Here is a 25036-nt window from a genome sequence, read left to right as displayed (position 1 = left end):
AAACTTGGCATATTTAAAAAGTTGATATCTCCACACATACTTACCCCACATAAACCTACATGTAAACAGATCTAGAAAATTACGGAAACTTTCGCATCAAGCCAACAATAATAGTACTACACTAGTCACGTCACCGATCGAAAATTGCTAAAATAATTAATAATTCTATCGAGTCGGAAACTCGAATTTTTACACTTTCTTGCATATCTAGAGGTCATAAGGTTTTATTTCCTGAATTTGATCAATGGAAAAAGTATGAACTAACTGACTTTGTTTACATTTTAAATACATAAATATGTATATAATAAAATGAACTAAGAGTAACTTCTATCCTCGTTTGTTTTCTTCCAGTAAAAGCTATCGGTTACTGTTTTTCAAGCTCTTATTAATTCTAACTACAAACGAAACGACTTTGCAACGTTAAGGCGCGTTTGGAAATTGTAACCGGTGTTACCGGTAACACCGGGTTACAATTTCCAAACGCGCCCTTATAAACTCCGCTTACTTGGGTGACGTAAAAATCGGATATGGCGGATGCGAATGATAGACCCATTGTGGGTCTGGCAGAACCCACGAAGGGCCTGAAAAAAAGAACCTCTTAGACCCATAAGGCCGAAAAAGTCAAAAGTGGTCATAAAATAGGAATTTATGTTTTTGCTCTAAATTTATGTTTTTAGATGAAACTTTTATATTTTATTAATTAAATTTATATTATTAAAAATTTCATTTAAAATAATAATTTAAACCGAATGACAATTGAATAGATAGAGAAATTAAATTATTTGTTTGTTTGCTAGAGCGTAAACAAACTGAGGGGATGGCAACGTTGTTCTAGACGTGTTTATTAAAACATCGGCCATCGCGGCAAGATGGCGGATTTAGGTGTTTTGGTGTTGGTTATCTGAGAATGAAAGACATTTCGTCTTCCCGAAATAGAGGTCCAAACAATAGCCTTAAACGCCTTGATGACGTAAGTTTTATTGCTTTAAATTAACTTTCAATTATAATTAAGATGTTTCATTTCGGAATGTCAAATAGTACAATTCAATCAATTAAATTGTCATTCTGTCTAAAATATTATTTATTAACGCACTGCAAAAATATAACAACGCAATTCAATATGTCCTAATTGATTTCAACAAGCGAAATGTCTAAATTATGCTATGAAATGTTATAGAATATCTATAGAAAAATGAAAAGTATTGTTTCATATGTGAAGTTTTGTTTCCCTTAATTTCATAATAATGTATCAGCATTAGATAACGTATCTGTACGTTCGTGTAACATCGACTGCTTAATTTGGTAAGTTTTGTTAACTGCATTTGAATAGTTCAATTGCAGTTACTTGGCATCAAAGTTAAAATACTAAAGCAGATAATTTAATAAACCAATAAGAATAATTAAATGATCAATAAAAGTTTATTACAATTATCCAGTTTACAAAGGTAATGATTTTTTGTTGTTATTTTTTATATATTCTGACCTAAAAATATGTATACGTGTGTATTAAATTTGCTTCGTATTTTTGCATATTTTTTTATGTTAATCATTTATGTTAAATACACTGCATACTTTTTAAAATTCTTCTTCTTGATAAATGGTTAAATTGAACTTTTAAATTAATAATTTTTAATATGATTAAATATAAATAATAACTTTTTATTAACTATTAACATTTAATCTTCAATATGCAGATAATTTATTTTGAAAAATTTGTTTATGAACTGAACATTTGTTAGTGAGATTATGTAAATGCTTTATTTGTATGCTCAAATATTTATACTTTATTTTATATATTAAATATATTACGGTTAATGCCAAACAGTCACCTGATTATATTCGGCAGTGGTTTGGTGTTAATATTAAAAGATCGGGTTAAACGATATTTATGTCGTATACTTTGATTGATTAGACTAATGTTTTTATATAATATTGATTCTATAGTGGACACGACATTTTTAAATATAAACTTTTTATTTACTAATAAAGATATAACAAATATTGAAGATGAATAAATAAAAAGTATTATCGTATATCACTTAACATTTTATTAGATGGCTATAATGTATTTTATTAATTACTTGATAATAGTGTTTCTTACACATGTATGGTACTTAAATATTACACATTTCAGCAAAGTCTGTGAGAAAGATAGAAATTATTTTAGAAATTAGATTTGATTAAAAACATTAATAATATAGTTCAGAATAGTTTATTGAATTATATATATAATTATTTATTTAATTTATTTAAAAAATCTTTAACTAATGAAATAAACTATTCATAATATACTTAAGAAAAATGTAGGCCTACACAAGTGCAATGAGCAATTACTTATTTTGATATTGTCATAGTGCTGGGATGCAATTTTTTATCATATTTTTTAATTTATTTAATTTAAAATATGTGCTTTCCATCTCAAATTAGTACTCTTGCCCCTGTACATCAACTTTTCCTTTAGAAATTGAGTCGTACCAGTCGTCGAGCTAACTCCTTTCAGGAGAAAATTTTTTGAATTGAAATAACGTTAGTTCTGGTTTGCATCAGACATTCATATATAAGTAATCGAGGCCTCCTGTCCCTAATCTTTCTGTATCTGGTTTTGACGTTAATCTATCTAACTCCATTCTCAAGATTAAGAAAAGACAGATGGACAACAGTGGGAATTTATGTCTACAATTTTTTCAAATTGCAACCAAACAAATACAAATATAAAAAGCTTTGCTTTATGGCCTTGTTGCTTATGTGCTTGTTCTTGAAATTCCCCTGTAAAACTGCATAAATAATAATTTTAATATAAATTAAACTCCATCTTGGTGACCACTTCAGTTAAGTGACCAAGATGGGAATGTCTTAAAGGGATATTTATCCCCCATTTACATAATCAACAGAATAGGAAAAACTAACATTACTAAACTCAACATTTTTTTTTACAAAAAAAAAAAAAATATTTATATTTTTTGAGACTATACATACAAGATGAGTCAATTTCATTCAGTCCCTTCACAAGCTGTTGAGACAATAACAATTCCACAGCATTGACCTTTTATTGTAGGCACTCATCCGCCATCCAATATATGTTTTTGTAAAAGTAAATTTGTCTTGGCAATTTTTTAAAAACTTTTTCAACTCAACATATTATTTAAAACATTTTAAATGGAATTGAGCTTTGCTACTATAGCCTTGGAACAATTGTCACCTCTTACTAAGTTTCCTTCTCACAGATGATTTTTAAATAAAATAATCTTAAATTTAATTTGTTCAGTGTAAATAATCTCCAGAATTTCATAAGAAGAAAGACAAATGCATATTTGTTCAATATTTTATTTAAAATCTGATGTTTTGTAAAAATATAACTGTAAATCAGCAGTGATCAGTCTATTGCTGATACATCACTTGAAATGCTCAACAAAGAAAAATATTTAAACTGGTTTCGCATCACGATTGTCAACACTTTTTCCGACACTTGAACACTTCTGCATATCTAGTAATTTCCATTTAATAATTTTTTCTGAATTTTCCTGTTAAAATACAATATTTAAATAAAACCTTTACTACCATTCCTTTAAACTTATTGATTTATCTATGGAATCATATCTATACTAAACAATTCTGTTCAGTACTGCACTGTACAGTACTTTTATGAACCATACTGCAAACAGCTTGCATTCGCTATACATGTAGTCTGTATGATATTCCTATTATTTGGTGTTAATACATTACTCTGTATGAAAGTTTGAATTACTGTATATTACAAAAGATACGATACAATGTAAATTTTTTATTTATGTATTTTTTTTTTGTTTACTTTTAAAATCTATATTAAACTTTTAACAGGATTCAGTATCATATTCTAATTACAGCTCTGTATGTCAGTTTTTTCATATTTCGACTTGGATGATCACCTCAATTAAATGTGGCTAAAAATTGTATACTCTGAAGATGGCCACACAGGTGAGATATATACAGTACTTTAGAGATTGTTAAGAAAAGGAAGTTTAGTGGATAATTCATTTATATTTTTGTTACCTGAATAAAAATAAAAAATTATATGAAATCAGAATGATAAAAATCTGATTTTAACAAAACATCTGGTAAGAGTTTAAAAATTTTAATTTAATATTGCATTTATAGATTTATATTTTAGTATTTGTTAGAACTAATTGATATAAATAACTTTTTTAAAATTTGAATAATTATTGTTGCTTTTAAAGATAATTGCTTGTAAAAACTCTTGAATAACAATAGTTTTGCAAAAGTTCAAAAAATGGCATTATCGGAACATCGATACCCTCTGTGTATCATCATCATTAATTTCATTAGTTTTGGAAGATATTGAAGCTATGATATAATCAGTCGAAAGTTTCTTACTAATAACACTGACATCAATCCTGACATATTCTTTAAAATGCACCCAGTAACTGCAGACAGAGCACATCTTGAACACCTTTTGTTTCTTAATTTGTAAGTTTACTTTTCAAAAGTTCATTAATCGGAATGTTGTCTCTGATTTGAACTCTTCTCCATTAGTTTGTAGAAAGCTGGTGTGTCAAAAACAATCTGTTGTTGTTTGCATTGATACATTTTGCCATACCATAAGGACAAAGTTTATTGAATCAAGATTTATAGAAAATGATTTTTCTCTATTATCTATAGAAATTACCATTTCCAAAAGGAGAATTTGCTGATTGCTGCTCTTTAAGTTCTCCCAATACAAGTTCAAAACTACAGCCTTGATCTAAAGCCTGTAGTTTTGAACTTGTACTGGGAGGCATGAACATCAGTGTAATGCAACATAAATTCTTGATGTCACGATGCACCATGCAGTTGTTAATCAATAATAAAATTTTTCACTTCTTTCTTCTTATTTCTTCATCCCATTCTCACAGTTTGCCACAGAAAATGTCAGAGGTCACCAAGCTCTTCAGTTATATTTATAGTTTATTGGTAGTCATCAATTTTTGAAATAGATTGTAGTGAGCATAGAAATGATTCATTTGGGATATAATAAATAAAATTTTGTTTTGAAATTAGAATTTTTTTAGTAAGTCAGATCAGATCTAAGACTATGTTTTTCTTCTTCAGAGCAAAAGGAGAATAACAGAATTAGATGTTTCCAATGATAATCAAAGAAATGATTCTCATTGATGTTTCCAATGATTCATTGGAAACATTGAATTTCATTATTCTCCTTTTGCTCCGAAGAAGAAAACGTTGTCACGAACAATTATCGGGAAATGAAAAAGAGAAAATGTGAACTCTGTTTCTCGATACTAGAAGAAACTCAAGCCCTTCAATCAAAGAAACTGACTCCTGTTGATTGAAAAATGTTTCAGAGTCTAAAGGACACCAGCAGAAAAATACGAAACAAAATTCTAAGAAGTAGAGGAACCAGAATAACTGGATAACATAGAACATCTAGGAAGAGATTGAAGGCAAGCAAGGTCAGAAGACAATCTAAATCAGGCCTGGCCAACCTGTGGCCCACTAAGCGATATTATATATCTATTAAAACTTTTGTTTCCTGTTATGTGTATACCAAAACAATTAAATAAATGAAAATTTGCATGTGTCATTGTTATAATGCACAAGTGCAAGTATGAACTCTTGGTATAACAATAAAATCTTATTCATTTTGTATTTATTTTACTTTTTTAAAAGCATGTTTGCCTAAATTGTGGGCCACCATAATGTTACACATGATCAAAGTGGCCTGCAAAACAATTTGGGTTGGCCAGGCCTGATCTAAATTGAAAAGGATAGGGAGAAGTAAAAAAAAAGTGTTAGATCTAAGAATATTAAAGTAAGAAACTACCATAAATATTTTTCAGTAGTATTAAGAATGGAGTCATGAGTTAGTATTTTAATAAACATGATATAGCTAATTTTTAATCTAATATTCAAATTGAAAAAAAATTGTGGAATGCTTTAAAAATGAAATTAAGTATCATTTAATTATATAAATTTTCATGTTTACATTATTGTATCATCAGAAATTATAAATTTTTATATTTTTTGAGATTATAGTTAAACAAAAACATCACACAATTCTTAAATTAAAACAAAGATAAAATTCTAATTAAATGATTTTTTAAGAGAAAGGATAAGTATGTTTATAAAATCCTTGAAACCAAAATTGCATGATTTTATATATATTTGAACTCCATCCATCCAAAAAGCCCAATAGAACATTGATATAATTCTTTAGTTTTTATTTATTTCATAAACAAATTCCTAAAATATATTAATAATTTTATTAAGTATTATGAAATTTAGATACATTATACAGAATGCTGATAAAATCTATATATCCTGGATGATATTTAAAATAGATTAGGATTATATTAGATTAAATAATAATTGTTTTAAATTGTTTTAGATTCATTATGATATAGTGAAAATAAAATAAAAGGTAAATAATAAAATAAAATGAGTATCATTCTATTATAATAAACAGAGTTTTTTTAATAAGTATTTATTTTTAAGTATATCATCATTATTTTAACAAATACCAATTTAAAATTTTCTTTCAGCTGTTCTAAAATTTAATTTTAGCCACAAATAGATAAAGAATTGTATTTTTAAAAGTTAAATAGTTTCAATTTCAAATAAATAATCTATTTGTTTGGCATTAAAAAAACTATATTATCAGTCTATAATAAGGCTTACTTTCTGTTTTTTGTTTTTTAATTAAATTTCAGTTACAAATTTGAATGTATTCTAGCATTTCTGTCAAAAGTGGTAATTTGTTGTTTAATAACAGATGTATTTCTTCATGAACTAGTAAATTATACTGATTCATAGTTTACATTTTGTGCTTGTTACGTATATATGATGGACAATTTGCATTGCTGAGTATATAATAATAATAAAAAAAAATCAATATTATACAAATAATACATTATTGACATTTTTAATAGATCAATTTCAAAAGGTCAGTAACCATGAATAATGTTTTCATATAGTATTACATAAAAATTTTCTTGAATAAAACAAAAAATTATAAAAGTTTTCTATTAATTTAGCACATAATTAAAATTGATAGAAAGTCAATAATCAAATTTTGTTGAATTATTTTACTAGACATCAAAGATGAGAAACTCATTTAACATGATATAAATTGCTAACATTTGGAAAACAGCCCAGAACTATAATAGCAGAGAATTTAAGCTAGCAGTTGTCGACAGTTTCATTAACTGTTAAATAATGGAAACATGTGGTCTTGTCTGAAAACATCTGACAATATAGTTTTTAATCCAAATTAATTTCGAATTTTAACAGTAATTAAGCAAAACTTTTTTCCATTTTTTTCCAATGCTTATAAAGTATGTTTTGAAAGCTTATAAAGTTTTATAATTTACTATGAAAATTCAAATTTGCTTGGTATTAAATTCAATTGAGGAACTTATTTCCATTTGGATATAGTGCTTATGGAAAAAAAGGACTATAGTAGAAAGAATATACTTCTGTTTGTAAACAAACATGAATTAGAGGCTGTTTTCCCTATTGTGTATGGGCTAATTTGACATACAAACAATAGTTTGTAATGAGTAATATTATGGCATTAGTTCAAATATGAATTGGGTGCTTATGTCCATTTAGAAATAAGCTCCTCAATTGATTTTCTGCATTAGATGAATATTGAAAAATGTATCATATTTTGAGATTCTCTGTGTGAAAATTTCTCCATTTAGTTCTTTTAAATTTTATACTTAATTTTAAATAAATGTTTAAATATGTTTTTAGAATAAATGAAATCATAAAAAGTATCATTATCGTCTTTCAAATCAATTTTTATAATAAATAAAAAATGTTTTTAAAATAGCATGAATGTTTATACTACAGTATATAATGGTTTTTATAAATATGTGCTTTGATGCCAAAACTTACAGTTTGTTTTATTCTTATTCTATCAGCATTAAAGTTGTTTACTTCCAAAGTATTTAATTAAAGAACAAGTACTTTCAGTGTTGTACGTTCTTCAAGTACTAAGTACTGTCACTATTTACAAAATGCCATCTTCAGGTATGTTTTTTATTTTTATTGAAACTATTACTGGAAAATATCACACAGTTGCATTCATTTTTTCATTAAAATCGTTTTAATTTATGTAAAACATTTATTACTAGACTTAATCCAAATTAATCCATAGTTATTCCAACTAAAGATGGTAATAGAGCAGTGGCGTGCCGTGACATTTGATGATAGGGAAGCTGTGTTTCTGTAAGAAGCCGACTTTCAGCGGCAATCAATTAATTGCGCATCAGGGCTCATTCGTAGTCGTTTGTTCGATAAACCAGTAAAAACCGCATACTTCTTTAAATGTATTTTTAATAGATTATCCGACGTACTTAATAAATAAGAAAGTTCAATATAATTACCTCCGTTATTAGATTCAATAAATTCCCCATGCCCTCTAAATGCCAATTCTCGCTTTGAGAAAAAACATATAATGTCTATTAATTTAGATATATCTATTAATCGTAATTATCTCGTTATAATTTTCAATATTTATTTTATATTGTCTACCAATGTTAAATTCTATTCCTCTTTGATTTCCAAATTGCTTCAATTTTACGAAAGAATCGTCATTCGTCATAAATTTTATCGTCAAAATGTCGAAATTTTTTGTTGACGTATTTATATTTAATTTAGGCATTGGTCTTTCTCTTTTAATAATGTTTTCTTTTTCATTATATGGTCTTGAGCCAAAACTTTTTTTAAATAAATTTTTGAATCACTAGCCACGATATAAGGGCTAAAATTAAAATTATCAGAAAAACTTACTTGGTAAAACAAAATGTGTGACGAATATACATACCTAGTACAAAAAATTCTTCAATTGTACGAATATACTTTTAATGAAACTTATAATTAAATATAACTTTGTGAAGAAACGTACATAAAAGTAACAAAATATTCTTTACTTTTTAAATCTTAAAACAATCCACTTAGTGAAATACTGTAGCTCCCTACGAGTGGCTAATGAATGGAATCAGAGACGGTCCAGGTAGGTGTGTGCGTGCCAAATCCCGAGGGTGCCGATACCGGTCAATGTCAAATGCCTCTTTTGTCGCGTCACTAGTATATATCAAAGGACGCAACGGGGTTGTTGTAGATTTTAAACGTTTCTCACCATAGCTGTAAAAATCTAAATACGTTAAACTTAACAAATTGTCCGTCGTTCGTTTTCTAACTAATTCGTTTTAGGATTGAGTGTTCACGGAAATTTCCAAAATTTACAACTTTTCGGTCACTCTCATTGAACTGGAGAAATTTCTGTTTTTATTACATCTAATATTACGAAAAGATCAGACCCCACTGTACTCGGCAAGAGATTGGTTCGGTTAAGCTTCTGTTTAAGTAAAATTTCGGCTCTTTCATCGGGGTTTTATTTATGTTTCTAATTCCCTAATTGCTTAATTATTTAACTACTTCTTAAATAGAAATAAGTCGAAACCGGTTACTTTGTACTCGAATATCTGTAGTCTTGGGAAAGAAGTGGAAAGAAATTTTTATGACAACCGATACATAAATCGTAAATTTAAGGAAAATAAATTCTAGAGCTTTTTTTGTACCATTGTACGTCTCATTCATTAAATTTGGTTGTAAATGATGCAACCAAAGTAACAGTTAATTTTTTATCACTGTACTAGAATTGCTAGTCCGAACTAGCAAGAATGGTGTTACAGCACCCATACACCCGCTATGGGACCAGGTGATGATGCTCAGGCATTGTAATAACAGGAGCGTCGTGTTTATTTGGGAGGCCTTTCTTACCGCTGCACTAAATCCGTGCAACACGCCCACGCTTGATTTGCCTGTTATGTGGGTTAACTTATATAACAGATTAAAACAACACCTCTAGCTCCACATTTCAGTAATTTATAGCGCATGCGCTACGTCACCACGCGCGCACATTTAAATTTCTTCTCGCTCTGTTCCATCGATGAGTGTGTTCCAAAGTTCTAAAGCGGTTTTTGCATTTCGAAAATTTTTTGATTAGAAAGAGGATTTTATCCGTTTTTATCCACCTGAGGAAGACGAAAATAGTTTCGTCAAAAGCGCTAGTGATTATAGCGATATTCGTTAACACTTAACGCCTGGATGTGAATTTTCTCATTTCTTGCTTATGAAAGAGATCGGCGTGCAGTCCACCATCGTTACGGATAGAAACTTTTCGCCAGCCTTAGCTGGCCCGTGGGCCGGGGGTTGTCCGCCGTTGATCTAGTCTGCTCATGATTCACATAATTGGGCGAGGGTGGCCAAATATCTAGCAGGCGGCTAACAGCCCACAACCGCTCCGGGATATAAAGTCGGACTCTTTACGCGTGTGTTGCTTCTACCATCTAAACCATGACGTTGGTGCTCTGTAAAGCACATGCGCCAATGCCTATAATCTGGCTGCTTGGAAGTTGACAGGCAGGTGGCTAACAGCCCACAACCGCTCCGGGATATAAAGTAGGACTCTTTATGCGTGTGTCGCTTCTACCAGCTAAACCGGGTGAGGTTGGTGCTCTGTAAACCGCATGTGACAATGCCTATATAATCTGGCTGATTGGAAACTGACCCGGTTTCGACACTCCTTCCGCTACCGAATTATTCGAATATACAATAGCAATCTTATCGTTTTTTTTCAAATGTAGTATAGAAATTTGTAAAAGATACATAATGCAGTTATAATAAAATATTAATTTTAATTAATGCAAAGTACGTTAAAATATGAAAATTTATATTTTATAAAATACAAGGAAAGGTCATTGGAAGGTGGAATCGTCGCTTCCATCGCTTCCAATGACGGCACGCCACTGTAGTAGAGTTCTCAATTCTGCCCTATTTAATAAATATTTGAAAACCTAGCCTTAAAAAACCCCTGGTTAATTCCAACAAAGACTAATATTAACAACAAGTGTGTGTCTATGTGTCTCCTTGTCACATGATCTTTGTGTCTGACAAGGTTTGATATCATTCTTGGAATATAATTTGTCATGTTCTGCAGTGATTATTATACCTAGAGGTGATTTCACTTATTTGTTTATGAATGGAATCTTAATTTTCCACTTTATCCAGGTTAAGTTACATTCTTTGTACCAAAAATTTCTTTCATTTTTTATATTGGACAGGTTTCCGTTTTATTCAGCTTCTTTTTAGACAGGTTTACTTGTAATGCATAAATAATAATAAAGTAATATAATTCATATATGGGGGATTATTTACAAATGATTTAGACTAACCTGAAGTATATGATCCTTGTTGGTTGTGGCTCTCAGGTTATTCTTCATTTCATTCCATATATTCTCCTGTGGAGATTGATGCACCAGTGCTATATTTCTGGCAGTTTCTGAGTTTTCTCATGAAACTATTGCAAGTATCTTGTACCCCTCCCTGATAGCCTGATGTAAGATATCACTGCCCCTCGATGTGGGTTCCTGTCCGTGGTGAGGGGACCTCCCAGAGATGGTTTAGTATCTCTTCTTTACCATCCCTGGGATCTGAATGCCCACCCACGTGTTTGCCGTGCGTGGTGGCCCGTATGCCAGAAAGGGGGATCCTGGTAGTTGAGGAGCAACATACCGTCCCCAACACACTGCTTTGGCCCCTGCTTCGGATAAACGGGAGGCTCAAATCAGGCTCCGTTTGAGTCAATCGGCTGGTCGTTGAGTCATATTTGACCTCGGCTTGGAGTCAACCGATCGATGCAGACCGGGCAGACACGTCAGACAAGGTGTGCTCGACTACACGTTAGACAAGGTCTTCTCGACTGCATTGTGAGGGTATAGCTCCTGGGAAACCCTGGTGCGACGGTCTGTGGGAGTCTCCCATGTGACGGCATCCCCCTGTTGGGCCCCATGGTGGGTGGGGTCACTAGGAGCTGAATATACATTCTTAAATATGGATTGCAAAAACTCAATTCAAGCGACCAAAGTAAAGACCTCCAGCCAACCTGCTTACTTAATAGTACATGCAACTGGAGAAAAACCCCTTGCTAAGTGTTCCCCCTTTTTGATTCAAAAGCTGTTTGAATCAACCATTGGGCATTTGAAAAAAATTCAAAAATTGAGGTCAGGGGACTTACTTGTAGAAACAGCCTCTCCTCAACAAACAACAAAGCTTTTGTCAATTACAACTCTTGGAGACATGGGAATATCGGTCACACCACACGGAAGTTTGAACTCATCACGTGGTGTGATATCTGAGTTTGACTTGATGTCTGAAGACGAATCAGACATTCAGATCGGCCTCTCGGACCAAGGTGTCACTTCTGTCCGACGCATTTCGATCTGTCGAGACGGCAAGTTGATACCCACTAAACATTTAATTATCACATTCAACAACCCGACATTGCCATCTTTCGTTACAGCAGGATATCTGCGCTGCGCAGTTCGTCCATATATTCCAAATCCGCTGCATTGCTTTAAATGCCAGCGATTTGGACATTCCCAGACCTCTTGTCGAGGCAAAAACTTGTGCGCACAGTGTGGAACTGAAGGTCACAACAGTACTGAATGTAAAAGTACGCCACACTGTGTGAACTGCAAAGATGCCCATCCTTCCTACTCACGAAAGTGCCTTGCATGGCAAAGAGAAAAAGAGATCCAACGGGTAAAAACTGTGAAAAACATCTCATATCCAGAGGCTCGTCGCATGGTCAGTCTAAGTGCACCTATGCAACAAAAGACATTTGCTGCCGTGTTGAAATCTACTAACACATGTGGGGTTCAAACAGAGATTTCTGTCTTCCCAAGTGAATCTCTTACACGCCATGCGAAATGTTTAATACTCCCATCTATGAAAACACCAGAACAGGAGAGTACAAAAGCAAAAACACCTCTACCAAAAACTGGGATAACAACTAGGAATGTGGGTTCCAAAAAAGCGAGTAAGAACCCACTAAACAAACAGAGAGTGAAAGCAGCACTCTCCAAATCCAAAAAATCGGAGGCTCAGTCGATGAGTGAGTTCTCTGATATCTCTGACGAAGAGAATAAACTGGAGGTGACCCAAACAACATCGCCTCTAAAAGGAAAATCATCAGTTAAATTGAAGAGGGACACTTTTGCAAAGAATGCTGCCTCAAACACATAATGGATTATAAAATAATTCAGTGGAACTGTCGTGGTTTCCGCAACAACTTCTCTGACGTTAAACACCTGACATTATCTACCACATCTCTCTGCGTGGCACTCCAGGAAACACATTTAAAACCTGGAGAAAAAATATCTTTAAAAGGATTTGGACTCTACCGCAAGGATGATGATAGCCACAACCGCGCCAGTGGAGGTGTGGCTATACTGGTTTCAAACTGCATCCCGTCCTTACCGGTACAAATAACAACAGAGCTGCAAGCTGTGGCAGTCAGAATTTCTATTGGAGTAACTGTCACAGTTTGTTCCATATACTTGCCACCAGATGTCAGAGTCGATGAAGATGAATTGGATGCCTTGGTTGAACAACTGCCGACTCCATTCCTTTTACTTGGTGATTTCAATGGCCACAATCCAATGTGGGGCAGTCCCGACATAAACCGTCGAGGCAGGGCCATTGAGAGATTTATAGGCAATCACCAACTGTATTTATTTAATACTGGAGAAGTGACATACTTCCACGCCCCAACAAGAACATTCACTGCCATTGACCTATCATTAGCAACCCCGAATCTGTTTTCAGCGTTTACATGGGAGGTTGGATCTAATCCACTCTCTAGTGACCACTTCCCAATATTTTTAAAATATCGAGGCAGAGAAAGCTGTGAAACAGCCCGTCCACCACGCTGGAAATTTGAAACGGCAGATTGGCCTGCATTTTCCTCTTTGGCTAACATCACTGAGGAAATGGTCAATGCTGCTGATATCAATGACGCAGTTGAATTTGTCACTTCCAGTATTATTGAGGCAGCCGAAAAAACAATGGGGATAACATCAACCAGATATCCAAAACATCCGAAACCATGGTGGGATCAGAATTGTGAGGCAGCATTTAAAAAACAAAAGAAAGCATGGGGGATTTTAGAAGATACCCCACTGCTAACAATTTGGTTGCTTTTAAAAAAGCAAAGGCAAATGCCAGAAAAATAAGAAGGCAAAGCCAAAGGGATTCTTGGAGGAAGTATGTATCTAGCATAACATCTTCCACCAACTCAAAAGCAGTCTGGGATAAAATCCATAAAATTAATGGGAAATATGCTTGTCACTCTCTGTCCATGCTGGAAAATAATGGCACAATAATCAGCGACATACAGGGTATTGCTGATTTGATGGGTGAAACGTTTTCTTCTTCATCCAGCAATATAATGTATACAAAGAACTTTCAAGCTTATAAAGCCCAAACAGAAAAACAAAATTTAAATTTCCATTCTTCATCTAATGAGGAATACAATGTGCCATTCACCAGAATCGAATTACAAACAGCGATCTCTCGCTCAGGGAATACTGCTGTAGGCCCGGATAAAATTCACTATAGCATGATTAAAAATCTGTCAAACAATTCCTTTGGTAATCTTCTGAATCTGTTTAACAGAATATGGACAGAACATATTTTCCCTGACTCTTGGAGGCTATCAATCATTATTCCCATTCCCAAGCCAGGAAAAGACTGTAAGAATCTGTGGGTGCCGGGAGGCGGCCGGTGTCTCGTTCCTCCTTTTTGTCGGCTAACAGGTCCGTGAGACCTGCCCATGTCAAGATGGCGGTTTGGATGAGTTATGCGTTACGCGTTTTTATGCGAGTGGAGGAAGTGAATGGGTTTGACGGTAGAGCGGCGGTGACGACATTCGAATAAAAGACTTTACCAACGGATAATAACAAGAACAAGACTTTATTTAAGCTAGCAGGATGATTACAAAAGGGGCGCGCGACGGTCGCCTCTTTCTGGATTCGCGGAGGGAGAGTTTACATAAATTCGGGTCATACCTCGTGAACCGGGTCGGTCCTCGTAGTCGACAATATTCCGTTGATTTTAGGCGGTTCCCCTCGATTTTGTCCGCACACGCACAGTTAAAAGACAAACGTAACCGACCCCCCTTTTCTCTGTCGTCGCCTTTTTATTCTCTCGGTCACAAGGTCCAGTTTCACCAACCCGCGTTTTTCGACTCTTGTTCCTCCTGATTCATATTTTCTTTTCCTTCGACTCATATCCCTTTTCCTTCTACACGCGCGGAAAAGGATGTATCATTACCGGCTTAATTCCGGTGGGTTCGAACTTTCACAAATCCCTCTAATTACAGATCAATCTCTTTGACGAGTTGTCTCTGCAAACTTTTTGAGAGAATGGTAAACAGACGCCTGATGTTTCTTCTAGAGGAAAAGAACTACTTTTCACCACATCAGAGTGGATTCCGTAGGAACAGAAGTACCACAGACAATTTAGTAAACCTTGAAACATCTATACGCGAAGCGTTTATTAGACGACAGCACTTAGTGTCTGTGTTTTTCGATATAGAGAAGGCCTATGATCGCTGTTGGCAATACGGGATACTCCGTGATCTGCACAAATTCGGATTGCCGGGTAATTTGCCAATTTTTATAAAAAACTTCTTGCAGAATCGAAGATTCCAAGTTAGGATTGGCAACACTTTATCTAGGCTTTACACACAAGAAGAAGGTGTTCCTCAAGGTTGTATTTTGAGTGTGACTCTGTTCCTAATCAAAATTAATAGCATAGCTAAGTGTCTTCCTTCCAGTGTGAAACACTCCTTGTATGTGGATGACTTTCAGATCTCCTGTCAGTCTACTAACATGAGTTTTATTGAGAGACAACGACAAACCTCTCTAAATCGGATAGACAATTGGTCCAAGATCAATGGTTTTACTTTTAATGCAGAGAAGACCTCGTGCATCCACTTTTGCCGAAGGCGTGGTTTGCACCTGGACCCTGAAATTAACCTAAATGGGGTTAAAATTCCAATGGTCAACGAAGCAAAATTTTTGGGTGTCGTGTTCGACCATAAATTGACGTTCTTGCCACACTTGCGCAATTTGAAGAGTAGATGTTTAAAATCTCTGAACCTTTTAAAGGTATTATGCTGCTCATTCTGGGGAGCAGACAAATGTTCAATGCTTAGAATATATAGAGCCCTTGTTCGCTCTAAGCTTGATTATGGATGTATCGTGTATGGCTCTGCGCGAGAATCTACTCTTCGGATGCTGGATCCAATCCACCATCAAGCATTGCGTTTGTGCACTGGTGCGTTTCGAACTTCTCCTGTCCAAAGTTTGTACGTAGATGCTTATGAGCCTCCACTATCTCTCAGGAGAGAGCAGTTGTCTTTGTTCTATTATATTAAACAGAAATCTCTGGCTAAACCTTCAGTTTATTGTAGAGTATCAGATACTCAGCTGAAAAGATTATTTACAGCTCGCCCAAGTTGTGTCCCTACATTTGACATTAGAATGGAGAATGTAAGCAGCACGATTGATTTGGACACAAGCAACATTTCACAGGCTGAGGTCGATAATATATCACCTTGGTCAACTCCTGTGATTAATGTTGACTTTAGCTTAAAGCAGTTTCCTAAAGAATCCACCCCGGACTACATCTATAGGCAGCACTTTGCAGAAATTCAACACCACGACAGGAATTTAATTCCTATTTATACTGATGGATCGAAATCGGTTGATTACGTTGGCTCAGCCTTCGTCTGCCAGGATGAGATTGTGGCAGAACAAATTGCATTGAATTCTTCCATCTTTACTGCAGAGTTGCAGGCTATTTATCTAGCCTTAAAATATGTAATTAGGAAAGGTCATCGTCGCTGTGTTATTTACACTGACTCAGTTAGTGCACTTCAGGCTTTGATCTCACATGAATGTAGTTCTCACTCTATAGTGATTAAAATTTGCAAACTGTTTTGCCATCTTATTGCGAGTAATATTTTTGTAAAATTCTGTTGGGTCCCAGGCCATGTAGGTATAAAAGGGAATGAAGCAGCTGACGCAGCTGCAAAGTCAGCAAGTCCTTCTCAGCATACAATGTTTATGGAAGGAGGTGACTTGAAGCTAGTCGTTAAAAAACGACTAGCAGAGAGATGGCAAAATGTGTGGAACGAACAAGTCCACAATAAACTTTACGAGATCAAACCTATAATAGAAAATTGGACACACAACAAACAGTATGATAGGAGATCTGAAGTCATTCTTACTCGTCTGAGGATTGGACATACTCGGCTTACTCATCAATACCTTTTGAAGGGTGATGACCAGCCAGTATGCCAGTATTGCAACTGTACTTTAAGTGTTAAACACATACTTTGCAACTGTGTTGCTTTTGACCAGAGTTGCAGACAGTATTTCGGAAATGCAAATCTGAAAGAGATTTTGGGCCAGAGGCCAAATCTTGATAAGATAATGAACTTTTTGAAAGTTATAAATATTAATAGAGAGATTTAAGTTAACTAATTTATTTATTTATTTATTTATTTATTTATTTATTATATATTTATATTTGTGTTGTTCTGTTTGTTTGCACTTGTTTGTGTTTTTGTGTTGTATTGACGTTTTGTGATATATATATTTAGCTTGGTTTATTTTACCATTTGTCATAGTGCAGCATAGCCTGTATGGCTCTTGTGCCAAAAAACTAGAACTAACTAACTAACAAGATTTCACTGTCCAGAAATTGGTGACCATTCAAGGATTCTTCATCTCATAGAAAACGGCACATTCACTGGGTGCTAGGTTGGAAGAATATTAATTGGACAGGTATGAAAGCACAGTGAACCCCAGTGACTGCAGCTCAACTGTAATCTGTGGGTTGATGTATGACCTTGCATTGTCATGCAGTAGCAACACATTCTGAGGCCACTTCTCCTTCCAACACTCAGATTTTGTGCCCTACTATTTGGGAGGCATGTTACAGTCACTTTTGATGGTCATTCCCTATGACAGCTATTTTATCATGATTATGTTTGTCATCTCAAAACACTGTTCCCTTCTGTTTTCCAGACAACAATGTTGATCAGAATTTGTTCAGTGTGGGCTATCTTTATGATTTCATTGCTTTGCCCAATTTGCACAGTTCATTTCTGTCCATGGTATTCATTCTCTATTGCTTGTCAGAGTGGTCATTAACCCATACAACTAAATGATGCTGTCCATGGCCTCTGTCACAGTGTCATCTCACAACTACATGATGACTTCATGGTCAACACTATTATTATACCAAGTAACAGTTCAATGCAATCTACTGGGTCTAAATTGTAGCCACAGTAAATCATTTTTGTACAATCCTTGTATAATACACTAGAGACCACCTCTGGTTTATCTGCCAGAGTCAGATCACTGAAGATAAATCAAAGGTGGTCTCATGTATCCAGATACCACATAATAGTATGGCAATTAATCAAAAATGACACCCCAAAAATTTTTACATTTTTGGACTTGAGGCCATGAAATGTTGCGAAATGCAAAAAAATTTAGGGGGTTTATCTTTATGTTTCAATGTTAGTGAGTGTGTGTGGGTGGCACAGTTTTGTTTACTCTTTTTGAAGCTTAATAACTCCTGTGCTTTTTGTCAAAAATTTCTGAAATTTCACAAGTGACTTTTTTTATTGGAAGATTGATGCTATTACATTTTGAAGATGAAAGGGGTAGGGAGTCATGTATATCTCCAGTAGGGTCAGACTTAATGACAGTTTTACTCATTATTAGAATTTTCAGTCTTTTATAAAACCCATCCCTACCCTCAAAATTAATTAGCTTTTTGCCATTTTATAATAAAAATATAAAAAGTTTTTAGTAATAAAATATCTAGTGATGCCACGAATATTCGGCTACTTTTTTTAATATTCAGTATTCAGCCGAATGTTATGTACTATTCGGCCGAATACCGAATACAAATCATGAAAAAAAAATGCACATATTACTCAAAAATGTATTTACTTTAATCACAAATTATTACATTTAATACTTAAAATCTATCAGTGGTAAGTTGCGCTGAAACAATTTTTTCAGCATTTGTTGATAGCAAACGATTGCGCTTTTCCTCATAAACTATACCTGCTTCTGAAAATATCCTCTCACTATATACACTACTGCCAGGAGATGATAGATAAATCTTACAAGTTAGCGACTTCTGTCAGGCTTGGATACTGTTTTGCATTTGCTGACCACCACTTGTAAAGGTCTGCCGTCAGATATAGGTGAACAGTTTTCATATAAAAATCAATCTCATTTGCAATAGCACTTTTCTTCTCCACATCCTCATTATTTTGCATATTTTCTGTAGCAACTTCCTCAAAACATTTCCAGAAACTGTCGTGTGTTTCAATGGTTTTATCATTTTCATTGATATTTCTTTTCTTACGAAGTGGAGAAGAATCATCATCGATACTAGTAGTCTCATCACAACTAATTTTCAGGGGTTCTAAAAGAATTTTTTTTTACTCTTTGCATTTGAACTAATCCAAGGAAACTGGTTTTGAAATGCAGGTCAAGAAAAGTGGCAACCAGATATTTGTCATTCTCATCAAAGTTGAACTGTGTTTCAAGCTCAACTTGTAGTGAAGATCTCATTCTCAATAAATTTGGTGTTCTATCTGCAGTCTCTTCCTTCCCCAGGTATTTCAACAATGTGACAAGTGTGTAGTAATAAGGACTATTAGTAACACAGTTTGATGTAACAATGAACAAATAATGCATGTCGTGACAAGATCTACTTGCAAATAAAACAAATGTGTCGTTACTGCACCCACCCCAATGAGACAGGTCGTAACCTGTCACCCGTGAAATGTACACATATTTTGCCGAACATTCGGCGCTTTGGCCAAGAGTGCAGCCGAATATTCGGTATTCGGCAAAATCACTATTTGTGACATCACTAAAAATATCATAACAGATGGTACCATACATGCAATTTTAAATGTTGCCAGGAAAGTTAAGCAACTCATTGCTGGATTTTTTTTTTTTTGGTGATCTCAGATTTTTTAGTAACATTCTTGGCATTTACTTTTCACTTCACAATTTTATTTTTATGTAAGAAGTCTATTCTTACTGAACACTATATCAGTGAGTGAATGTAGTTCTAAGGCCAATTCTTGATACAGGAAATTTTTGTTAGTTCAAAATTTAAGGAATGAAATAATTGCAACTTTTAATTATCAAGTTTCAAATTTTCAAGATTTACATATTTCTGTACAATATGCTAAATGCTATGAAACTGATATAATTTATTAAGCAAACAGAATATACTGGACTGTAATTTTTAATTCATTTAATTTAAAATATATGAACTCCACCTCAAATTAGTTGTGGCTTGCCTCTATACATCATACTTTTCCTTTAACAATAGTCATGCCAGTCATCTATCTAACTCCTTTCCAGGAAACAGTTTTTGAATGGAAATAACATGACTTCAAGTTTGCATCAGAAGTTCATATATAGTTAATCAGGGCCTCCTGTCCTTAAAGTTTCTATATATGGTTTTGTTTTTCATCTATCTTAATTCATTCTCGAGATTAAGGAAAGAGACAGACGACAGTGTCTATCATTGCTTTTTAGAATTTTTACAAATTGCAGCCTAAATATAATTGTAAATACTATACATAAAATTGCAAATTGAAATGTTACAATATTTGAACACTATATAAGAGGCATTAAAATATTTATATGAACCATCCTGTGCAATCTTTACAGACAGTGAGTTTTCAACCTGAGTCATCTATTTTTACACTTGTGGCCACATGTACCATATTTCAAACCTTGTTTTCTACCAGTTGGAAATAAAAGGGGATTTTCCTTTTATATTTTATCAGTTGTTATTCAGACATGAATAATTTGCAGGTGTAGAAGTTCAACAAACTTTCCTTTTATTCATGTTTGAACTTCTAGGTCAGGAAGGAATGTATATCTTATTCTAACATTTATCATATTATATTAACATATTCAAACACTTTGACAATGTCATATAATTGATTTGGTTTTTAATAATACTCTTATTTTTCAAACTCTTTAATACATTTTTATAAGATTATTATTTATTCCTCTTTCACATCCTCATTCCTCTTTCACATCCTCTTTGTAGTTGTAAGTTTTCAGTTTTTAGTTAACCCTGATTGTCATTTTCACTATAAATAATCTCTGCAACATTTCTGCATTACTTATGACTCTCATTTTGATATTCACTCTCTACTTAGAATGTTTTTGTTATCTCTAAGTTATCCTCCAATGTCAATATCTTTAATAATCTATAATCTTATCACTTTACTTGTATGTTTTTTTATTATTATTATCTGCTCAGATGTCAGTTTCTTTCTTTTATCAATTTTTTATGCTATTCAGTCTTCAAGTTTTTATCTTCATCTCAATTTATTTTATTTTTATTCATAATTCATATATGCTGATGGAGTTTTATACAGCTCATTTGTTTCCTATATTATTAAGTGTTTGAAAATTTGAAAATTGATTTTGCTCTCAACTATTTCTTTATCTAAAATCAAATCTTGGCTGACAGACATTAAAATATATAAATAAAATTTACTGAAGCTATGAAATTGTCTTCATGCTCTGTCATTACAAACACCAGTGTCTTCCAAAGACAATTTTGTAGCTTTATCTATCTCACACTCAAATCTACTTTTACAAATCTGAAAACATATAAAAATATAGGATTTTATCTTCCTTTATTCTGTTCTGTCTCTGTAATATAACTTCCTAATGGTCATATAAATTGCTTCTTCAAGACTATATCTATGCTGCTTATCATAATCCAAATTATTTTTCACATTTCTACTCATAAGTCTGCTATACTTAATATTCTGTTTTAAAGAAACATTTGTAATACAATGCTTTTGTCAAATTACAAAATACAATATACTCTATTAATAATTAGATTTTGAAACTACAGTATTTAACACTGTTCATATTTTTAGTCTGATGTTTAATATAAGTTATAGTATTTTTCAGCAATGAATGAAACAATAAATTTCAGCTATACAAAGATAATCTGAACAAATTTTTTTAAAATATTAAGATTTATTTGATGTTCAAATATCTGGAATATTTCATTTACATAACTAAAAACATTTCTGTAAAATAAAAATTTTTGATTACAATTTTTGATCCAGCAGTATCTTTTATTGTTTAAGATTATAGTGAGTTTCAGAATTGAAAGGTAAAAGATTCCCAATGCAAGACAAGATAAGGGGAGAGCTACATATATTTTGCCAGTTTTGTTTTTTAAATTGAACAAGCTGTTAAAAAAATAACAATAATTTAAATTTATTGAAATAAAAATATTTATAAATACTTTTTTAAGATTCTAACATTCTTAAAATTTTTCTAACAAGCACTGGGAGTTAATTTTTTAAAACATTGTGTTTTATTCTCTCTTCAAATATGAAATTTGAAGATAAAAATATTAGTAATATAACAGTTAAAAAATGTTACGGTAATTTTGAAATAATTTTAAGTAATTATAATAAATCTCTAAACACTATTAGAACAATTTTAAAATATTGTACTAAAGATATTTTTATTTTTGGAATTAAATTATTATATTTAGAAAAGGGCTTAGAAGGAAAGAAATAAACATAGGCTATGATTTAACTAAAACTAAATTTAATCAAAATTATCAAATGTTATTAGTAGACTACTCTTTTAACTAATAGCAAATTTGTTTATATTCTGTACTAATATATAAAGTGAGAATGTTTGTTCATTTGCTGGAGGTAATCTTGAAACCTACTGAATTGATTTTTAAAGTTCTTTTGCTATTAGAAAGTGAATTCCTTCCATATGAACATAGGTTATATACTATTTTTATATAAAAAGGAAAATGCACAAGAAAGATGTTTTTATTGTGGGGATTTATCTTGCACTGTCCTATTGTCATTTGTCTGCTCTGTTCAAGGTTAATTCCCTTCACCACCTTGGACTTTTTTAAACTTATTATTTTATCTATTCAGTTTCTGTTTTGATTTGTGCAGTTCAGGTAGTTTTATGTATACTTTGTCTCTTATAATAATGTTATTGGATACTTACAGCTATAAGGAGTGAATGTACTTCCTTTAGTTGAAACTAGACTTTTGTATGTAGGCCTATAGTATTTTTAGATGTTTGTTGTTTTAGTATTAATCCTACCTTACCATTGTTTAAAAATAAGAATTAGTCTTATGTTGAGATCTACATAAATGAGTTCTTTTGGTTCCTTTTCAGGTGTACACATATGCCAGTGAGCCTTATCAACAATATAATGCCTAAAAGAAAGTCACAATTATTATGAAATACATGTGTCAAGGGCAAGCAAATAACATAGAATATACTTGAACTTTTTTTAATTCTTTCACCATTAGAAAGCTTATTACTTTCCATTATACATAAGCTACATTAAAACTCAGACCCCTTATGCCTTCTTGTGATTTCATCTCCCACAAATTGCCAAACCCTTTGACTGATTCGTACCAAATTTTGCATAGTTACCATCTACCACCATACAGTAAACATAAGTTACATTATAACAAGGAAAACTCAGCCCTCTTCCCGAGTTCCTGGCTAGCACTGCGCATTCTTTGCTTGTTAATTTATTGGCATCTTATGACTATTTAATAATTAAATAATAATCGTATTATTGGAAGATGGTGACATTACCTACTTTTAACATTAACTTTTATTTGTAATTAATTTCTAATGAGCCTAAAAATAGCCTGATAATAAAATGTGAAGTTTTTATATAGAATAGGCAGTTCTTTGATTTAAAATCAATAGACATTTAAGTAAAAACATTTACTAAAAAATAAAAACAATATGTATTTAAAATTATATTCAAAATTTTTAGTAAAGTTTTAAATAAAATGTTTTTAAAATTATTGCTACTTGGTCATTGATATAAAAAGTTTTCTGCACTTTTATTGATATGTAATGAATTTGATCACTACTTGACATTTAATGAAAGTGCTACTCACTAATGTTATATATTTTAAAATATTTAAAATATTAATTCTCTAGAAATAAGGAAACTAAGGAAAGACATGTTAATGAATTTATCATTAATTTTGAAAATTTGATGATGATGATCATCATCATCAAACTTACATCTAGAGCAAGCTTATATAACAAAACTGATGATTATTGATTCATTTGAATGAATAATGAATAGGCTTAATATTACTGATTGTCGCTATTAATTTTTTCATAGTAGACTTTTCTAGCTGTGTTTACATGGATCATCATCATCATCATCATCTCCTCTCTGTAGCTACAGCAATGCTTGGATTAAGTATTTAAACAATTTTTTACAATTATTTTACACTTGAAATATTTAACATAAATAATATATAAATAACAGTTGACTGAACTCTGAAATTGTCTCTCTGTTCTCTTTTAAAAAAATTAATAGTTTTCAATTTTAATTGTAGTGTCATGCTAAATATTTATTAGACTTGTTCATATTACTAGTCTCGTATTTTTTTTAGTTTTCTCTCAGAAGAAAACAGTTAGTAAATGAACTCATTTTCATAAATAAAAGTTTAATGCCATTTAAATTAATTTTACTTTTTTAAAATTGAAATAAGATCATTGTAAATTTACATAAGTGGTTTTTTTTTTAAAGTACTATATATAAAATAACCTCTTAGCCTCTTCTGTCTTCAGAGGTGATTAAATCATTCAAACAGTACTTAAATCAAGAAAGGATTATTTTAATACTTACACTTTTTATTATAAAATTGTAAGTTACTTATCAAATGCATTTAGCCAAAGTGAAGATGGTTTGGCTTCTTTGGTGATGATACAATTCAATCTGCATGCAGTGTATTTATAGTTCACAAATCTAGCCCAATAAGCATCAGCATTAATGCCATTATTTAAACTAATATTATTTATATTCTTATTTATTATTAAAAGTGTTAGTAAATTTTTCTTTTAATAGTATTCTTTTCTTTAAACAAAATGTTTATCATCTGTATTGATGATACAATTTGCTTCACTACAATGTAAATACCATGGTGGCATCGTAATACCTAATCTGATAGCTGCTTGATGCTCTTTTACTCTTTTTTGAGTAATCTTTTCATTTCTTCTATGTAATATTTAGTTTGATTTTTACA

At 32.3% G+C, this 25036-nt stretch overlaps 1 protein-coding gene across 1 annotated transcript in view; it reads left to right on the top strand.

Annotated features, from left to right (window-relative positions):
• Positions 1 to 832: 832 nt before the first annotated feature.
• LOC136976260 (arfaptin-2-like) overlaps positions 833 to 25036 on the top strand; it is a 46953-nt gene continuing 22749 nt past the window's right edge. Inside the window, exon 1 of the mRNA XM_067271483.1 lies at positions 833 to 970. Within this exon, the coding sequence (XP_067127584.1) occupies positions 908 to 970 (63 nt within the window). The 5' untranslated portion in view covers positions 833 to 907. The remainder of the gene's footprint in view (positions 971 to 25036) is intronic.

Source organism: Centruroides vittatus, unplaced genomic scaffold, assembly GCF_030686945.1.
Source record: "Centruroides vittatus isolate TY-2023 unplaced genomic scaffold, ASM3068694v2 contig_4, whole genome shotgun sequence".
Lineage (NCBI taxonomy): Eukaryota > Metazoa > Arthropoda > Arachnida > Scorpiones > Buthidae > Centruroides > Centruroides vittatus.
This window is presented reverse-complemented; position numbering and strand designations above follow the sequence as displayed.